This window comes from Morone saxatilis, unplaced genomic scaffold (genome assembly GCF_004916995.1).
Source record: "Morone saxatilis isolate NCDOM2014 unplaced genomic scaffold, NCSU_SB_2.0 Contig8, whole genome shotgun sequence".
NCBI classification, from domain to species: domain Eukaryota; kingdom Metazoa; phylum Chordata; class Actinopteri; family Moronidae; genus Morone; species Morone saxatilis.
The window spans coordinates 881987-889909 of record NW_023340257.1 but is presented as its reverse complement, the minus strand read 5'-3'; the positions used below and the strand labels follow the sequence as shown (position 1 = coordinate 889909).

At 39.4% G+C, this 7923-nt stretch overlaps 1 protein-coding gene across 1 annotated transcript in view; it reads left to right on the top strand.

The window, feature by feature from the left end:
* The window catches only part of LOC118341930 (unconventional myosin-XVIIIa-like), a 16937-nt gene extending 9524 nt beyond the window's left edge, over positions 1-7413 (top strand). The window contains exon 5 of the mRNA XM_035680346.1: positions 7303-7413. Within this exon, the coding sequence (XP_035536239.1) occupies positions 7303-7413 (111 nt within the window). The remainder of the gene's footprint in view (positions 1-7302) is intronic.
* The last annotated feature ends 510 nt before the right edge of the window (positions 7414-7923 follow it).

Sequence of the window (7923 nt, the reverse complement as noted above, 5' to 3'; positions counted from 1 at the left end):
AAGCTTTGGAGGAATCAGCTGAGCTGTGTTTATGACTAGCTATGATCCTATGGTATAGCTGGAATTGAGAGCCAAGCCTGACTTCGTGGCCTGCCTGAACTAACGCTATGCTCAATTTTTGAGATAATTCAAATTTACAAAAGCACCATTAATATAATTATTGCAGTGGCTATCAAACTTAATGGATTGTTATTCTTCTTTTTAGGGATGTTTTGTCAGGCTTTCAGGTAACACAGGCTTAAAATAAGACCCTTTGCTGTGCTGTCCATTACAGGAAGGATTATCTGGCACACCATAGCCATACTGAGCACCACCAACACAGCATTAAATGCCAAGAATCAATTGTATGCGCTAATTTGTAAGTTTTGCTCCAGGTACATCATCAACCCATCCAAATCAGAATGCTGAAAGTTTCAGATGCGGTTGAATTAGTAGTATTCAGGAAGGCTAGAATTTACTTGGCACTTAAAATTTTATTTTATTATGCAGGATACTCTGTATCATGAATGCCTTCGAGCCTGTCATCATTATGGAACACGAAGCTGTAATTGGGGGTTTAGGTACCTGTATCGGTTGGTTGAAAATGAGACCACCACACCAACTATGGCAAGCTTCTAAGCTTGGCCCAGCTCCTGGGTTGTGACTATTTCTTCAAGTTTTAAGTAAATATATCCGTTTAGCCCTTACACATATACAAAACCTGTAATTATTTTGCAGTGAAACTTTCTTTTCATTTTCTGATTACAAGGTTGATCGCAGGAAAAACTATCGCTCTCGTCGCATAATTAATGACATGCTGTCCTAAGTCATCGAGGAGCCTCTCATAGAGCAGATGAGAGCATCCCAAGCAATCAGCCTTGAGCTTGATGAAAGCACAGATGTTTCCCTGCTTCGTCAGCTTGATCTGCACATCAGGTTTGACCATATATTTTGCAGAACCCACTCACCGGGATCCTTAACATAAACATTGTGTCTCATTTTATTTCTACTTATCCCAAAATCTACCTAATGCTTAGCACTATGCAGAATCAAATACACCTACCTTTATACTTACCTGTTGAGATATTTCCTATTGTAAATGTATCAATTTTCTGTGTGAATTATGCATATTCCAGGTTTTGTTAAATCACCAGACTGCATATCTCTAGGGTTCTTCTGTATTTGGAGTAGAAGAAGTTAGTAAAGGGATGAATAACATAATGGGGATGGGATTTTTATTTTTTTGCGGTATGATGTATGAGGAATACATTTTCACTAGAACTGAGATAATTTTTTTCCTGCTTGGCCCCATTAGCTCTTTTTGGAGTTATCAAACTGCTAAACTAAACTGTTCTTGTTTCATTCAGATACCTGGATCAAGAGGGACTGGTTTTTAACCGGTTCCTTGACAGTGATTAAGTCAGCGATGGAAAAGCTGACACTATAGTAACTGCAGTGAAAGCCGTCCTGCAGAAAAAACTGGTGCCAATGGAGAAACTCTGTGGCTTGGCCCTTTCTGTGTTATTTGAAATGTAAACACCGCCTGGCATGTAAATGGTGATGCTAAGAAGCTGACTGACAACTTCCCTATTTGCGTGGCTTGTACTGCACACTGGCCTGTAAAGATGCTTCAAATGATGTGAGATACATGGCAACCTTCTGGGACCACCTCTAGGAACTACACTATTTCCATCACAGTGGTATCCGCACTGCAGCCCTGAAGGCAGCAGCTACCACCCTGAGAAGGTATATTACTTATTATATAGTATATCGTATCATTCACAGTTGGTATTTCCCATCTAATCAGTACTAACCAGTATTGTAAAGTCTATACTAACATAACACTCCAAAGAGATACTCCAAAGAAATCTCACAGCTGTGCTTGCCACATTGGCAGAGGAGGCAGAGCTTAAAACAACGCTCAGTTGCAAAGGGCCGTTGTCTTTTGTGGGACCTTCAGGTTCGTGGCATCCATGCACCTCCAGGCTGACATATTCACACATCTTGCATGGCTGTCAAAAGTTTTCAAACTTTCTCCACATTGGGGAGCAGGTGTGATTAGTTTATAATATTTTAGAAAACTCACTGGTACTGTACAAAAACACAACTTTATAAGTGATTTTGGTGAAACTGGATCATATTTAAGGGAGGAAATATCGTCTGGTCCTTCCATTGCTTTGCCTCAAGCTCATTAACTGCTGTTGTAGCTGCCGTTAGCATGCAACGGAACCGGGCTCAGCAGCCTCGCAGTGAACACAACCTCCGAGACGGACAGAGGTTAGTTTGTTGGCAGTGGTACAGAGGAGATTTAGTTGCTTGTTAGTAAAAGAAGTTGACTGTCGTCAACAGAGATGATGCCATTAGCTCATGCAGTTAGCGTTAACCAACTTGGCCCTGGGTGGCAAGAGCCAAAACCGGCAACAAAAACGCAGGTACTTTACTCCCTGTTGTCTGTAGGCATTCAGTCCTAGTCTGGTCGTGCTGTTTACTAGGAGCTTCCACTCATAGCAGTGTCAGCTAATAGGACCACTATAGCTGCTGGACTGGGGGACGTAACACACAGTGCTTTGGCTACCATGACGTTAATTCCCTCCCTAGACACTACATAAATGTGCTGAAGCAAATGGCTCTCCGATTTCTGTTTAGTCATAGTCAAATGGGATTTCCCATTGTAAAAATTTGCATTGTAAGTAGCAGATTTTTTGGTTAGTTTTTATGTTTATAGCAGAAGTCAATAGAGTTTAACATGACGAAAATTAGCATTGCAGCTAGCAGATTTTTTCTCTAGTTTGCTGGCTTACATGCTAGAAGTTGACTCGACTCACCAGTGCAATGACTTGGCACAATAGCTTGAAAAATTGCGTTAGGCCTCATATACACGCTGGGAAGGACAACGACTCTCTTTTCATCCACACTGATTTTACATTGTCAACACAAATATGAATTGAAACCACAACATTAAGTAAAAACGAATTTCTCCATTGTTTCATAGCACTTCAATAACAGAAGAAAGACTGGCACTTTGCCCTGTGAACCTTTGCAAGCGTGACCAGTCTGTGGACAGCTGGGATGCTGGCTGAAGCATTTGATTGGCTAAGGTGACAGTAAACTTGAACTCATTGGCTATTTTCCAAGCTCATCAAAAACTTTTTTTTTAACCCATTAAACAGTAAGATAAGATTTGTTTTATTTTTTTACTTTATTGATCTCAAACCCATACAAGTGTAATATTTGCATACGTTTATTCATATCAAGTGAACTGTAGATTTTCTTGGATATTAGTACATAGATTTACATGTATATAGAGTCCAGGCGAATGAAAAATGTCATTTTAAACCTTTAAGATTCCAGCCTCCATATATTATTTATTTACCTATTTAGCAATGTTGATCCAACAGTAATGTTGGATGTCATTAACCTGTGCTCTGTAATGTTAGCCAACTTAGACCCAGGAGCCAAAACCTTCAATGAAAACACCTCTGTATTTTATTCAGTGTCGTCAAAATGTCCTCTGTCTTCGGCATTGGATGCTCTCTTCAGTCCCAGTCTGGACGGGCTTTTAACTGGGAGCTTCTAGTTACTGTGACAAGTCCCTCCCTAACTGCCTGTTTTTACAAGAAATATATAAATGCAAACAGCACTCTGATTTCGCTTTCACCTGGACTTTAACTACTCTGGGCTACAAAAGGGTTTTTCAATCAAGTTGCATACTCTACTGGCTTTTATTTTTTTTGTTAGCTTGCTCTATTCAAAATGCTGTCAGTGAAATTCATAACCAATCAACATCGCATCAGGCATGCTGTGCAAATGCTAGAATCGGTTATTGGTAGAGTGGAATTAATGGGCCAGAGCATCACAGGCTAATTATACCAATTTACCTCCATCAAACTACAGGCCAAGTTTTTTTTGACATTTTTTACAGCATTACAGAACTGTGTATCCACTGTTTTATATTTATATGTTTATTAAATGTTTTAACCGGGTTTTTAATCTTAGTTTATAAATGATTAAACACAACATAATTACATCTGTATTTATAATTAAAAGAGGAGTCACATTACACATAAAATCACATCTGAGAAATGTAATTAGCAGTATGTGAGTTCCGCATCCTTATACTGTATATTCAGCATCCATCATTTGAGACACATAGAGTTAAAAGGGTTAAATATATGCATTGAAAATATAAGTAACATTAATATTTTATGGCAGTGCAATATAGAATGCCCTTTTCAACCTCACTATGTTATAAACAGTGACTTGTATTAGTGTCTTTTTTAGTTTATATTGATATGTGCCATTGATTAAATTTCACAGCATTGAATGTAGAGAAACAGAAACTTATCTAACTTAAATACAAAACATTTCCATCTTTCTTCTTTTTTATGCTGCTGACCAGACCAGAAAGGAAAAAAAATCCTTTGATGACTTGGTAAGCAGCAATGGGATAAGCAGGGTGTGTTAAAGAGGACATTATATCAGATCTGTATTTTCTACAAATTCCTATATTTCTCTCTTTCCACCTGCTCTTCCCTCGAAGGTCTGCTGCCTTCTTCACTTCTATGACTGAGCTAACAGGCTACATGCTAGTGATGACGAAAAAAAACAAAACCTGTCAGATGGCTGGAACGGTGGTAATGAGTTTATCAGTCACCTCGCTCCTCAACCCTGCCCTTCTGTGTGTTAATACACAGTACTAAGGCTTTTTGTCAACAAACACATCTAGCATGCATTTCACACTTCACACAATCATCTCTCACCTTCTCTGCACACCTGCTTGACTGAGTGGCTTCTGGACTGATACCAGTGCCATATGCCTCTGTCCCACATCTCAAATGTCATATGAGTATGTGCTATTCATTTGCATCTTGGGAGTCAGTGCAGCCAGATTACTGATTATATCAAAGGAGGCAGAAACTAATAATGTTGCCATTTTCTAAGAGAAATATAGGCTATGCCTATATTTCTCTTAGTCTTATCTGAACTTTTGCTCAGGATTTTTAGATTTTGGCTTCAGTCTTTAAGTGTCACTGTATTAGGAAGAGATATCTTTACAGCTTGTATGAAGAGGAGGAATGATCACAACAACCAGTAAATATGGTCCAAGTACATATGGTCTGTAAATATTGCGTTAAAATAGACTTGGAAAAAGTAATTTAAGGCCCCTTTACACTGTGATTTTTGTAATGTCTAAGAGTAACAGAGGAACTTTGAAATCTTTGTTGGTACAAAACAAGCAAATTACTAAATGGTAAATTTATATACTTTATCTATATACAGTATCTTATCTATATCTTCTATACTTCCTAGTCTTATGACTACTCAAAGTGTTTTACCAGCACATTCACCCATTCACAAACATTCATACAGTGATGCATCAGATATCTGCAAAGGACAGTGACTTTAGAGGGTGTGGCCTCAACACCAGTAGAGAGTTAGCAAAAACTACCATAAACTTCTGTGTACGAAATTTGTTAGAGAATATGCATTGCTGACTTGAAGTGGGACTGCTACAGGACATGCCCAAACAATTATACTATATATGTCATTGTTTGGGTTTTCTTTGGTTACTTCCTGTTTTATTTTGTAGTTTTCCTCCTCTTGTGTCATGTTCTACTTTACTTCCTGTCTTTGTATTTTTCCTGCCGATTTTGATTGTTTGTACCTTTGCGTTTAGAGTTCCAGCCTTCATATCTCTAGTGTTGTGTGTTTAGTCTGGTTTTAATGGATTACTGCCTGTTTTTTGACATTGCCTTTGCCATTTCCCTGTTGGATTTGTCTACTTGCTGTGATTGACCTCCTGTACAGAACTCATTTTGGCAAGTAAAGACTGTATATTTTTTGTACCAAGCACTTGTCTTGAGTCTTGCATTTGGGTTCTATTGCTTGTGGTTTCACCAAATGTAACAGTACAATACTTTATTAGACTCATCTCACACAGTGTGACATGATTAACATGGAAGTATGTACCAGGAAGTGCCAAGTACTAGGAGCAGTGGGCAGCCACCGTGCAGGGGGCCAGCTCCAGAACTTAGTCAACGGCACTGACTGGAGAAGTAACCTAACATACAAGTTTTGATGGTGGGTGAAACTGGAGCATCCGCAGGAAACCCACACAAACAAGGGGAGAACATGCAAACTCCACACAGAAAGCATGTGCCCCAGCCTTCCTCAGTGCCTGTGCCCCCAGTTGTTATCACGTTGTGTGTAGGGGTCAATAACAATTTTAGTTTCTCCATACCAGTTTGAGCTGGAATTAGGTCTACAGGATATTTGAGATTGTCTTTTTCAAACTTCTAAAATTAGAATATTAGGGTGTAAACTTTCACACAAACATTTCACTTCCTGTTAATACTAACATATGTTTTCTCAGGGCAAAATCAGTCTCTCGTAGCCAAAATTCATTCCTTTTTTTAAAACTGCTGGCATTTCTTAAACAACGCAGTCTACTGGAGGCAGTATTCATCCATCCATTTGCATTCCTGGCATCTAAAATGATCTGCCTTCTGTGTGTGTGTGTGTGTGTGTGTGTGTATAGGAATCCTAGGGTGAATGATCCTTGTGTTTCTGCAGTCACGATGATGAACCGAATCCAGCCCTGATACACACACACATCCATTTATTATTTGAAATAACTATTCCCACCTTCGTATCGAGCACCCAGTTGATCGTACTGGTAAAAGCCCTCCAGAGTAAATGGTTCAATTTAACACCGGAGCAGTAAATCATTCAGCAAACTGATCTACCTGCCAAGCAGCCATAATAGGATAAATACATTTGGTTCATCTGTGCCACAAACAGAGAGAAGCACTGCATTAGGAACAATTCATCAGCATTACACACAACGTGTGTGTGTGTGTGTGTATGTGAATGCTGTTTAAGTAGCCTCATCTTCAGCACAGAGCACTTCATTCTCCCATTTATCCATGCCAAGGAGGTTGAAGGTAGCAAGCCAGGCGGATCCTATCAATTAATGAGATGTCAACAAGCATGTCTGCATTATTCATGTGTGAACACCATAATGGAAATGCTCAGCTCATGGGAAACTGGCCGAGAATTTGTGCTTCTAAATTTGCAGATTTACAATTTAGACAATAAATAGACATGGTTGATTGATTTGTGTGCTGCTAATTATTTGAAACTGGTTTTTGATCACTGTAGCGTTGGTCAGTCCACACTGTAATATCTACACAGCTATTGGAAGAATTTTGTGCAAATATTAATTTCATGACATACAGGCACCTGTGGAGACGTTGAGATTGAGGCTGCTTTGACACCTTTTTGGTTCAGTTAAAATGAACTCTGGTTACCCTGTTTGTTTAGGCTGGTGTGAAAGCTATCAATCAATCTCTGATGCAGGCTAAACAACCAGTCCCAGACAGCCTGAAGAGGAATTTCTCTGTCCCCTTCCAAGTGGACTCATTTGTGGCCTGAAAGAAAATCAACCAGTCACAGGACTGTGTGATTAATATGTCAAGGATAAAGAAAATGTATCATTATACAACAAGGTTTTATAAAGAGATGAATGTTTGCAGTTACTTCATGCTTCACACATAGAAAAATATAGTTAAATTCATGAAGACCACGTGAAATGAAATAAACCATATCAGAATCAGAGATTCCTCTAAACCGGACATTAGCCAGGAGCATCCTCATGTCCAAGCTGGGCCAGCATGGCTTCTTTCTGGCTCTCTTCCTCTCCTCTTAGGGTAACAACAGCACCCGCTGTGGTGGACTGGTCCAGCCAGTTTGACTGCTTGTATTGTCTAATGGTCTGCCGCTCTTTAATCCAAACACCACGCTTCCTTTTCAGATAACTGTAGCCTATTTCTGTCTTAGGTAATATATGTTTCAGCAATCCTGGTGCAGTATGCAACTTGTACAGTGTGATGTAGAAGCCAGAAGCCACCAGTGCACATCCACCGAGAATGGACTTTACAGTGA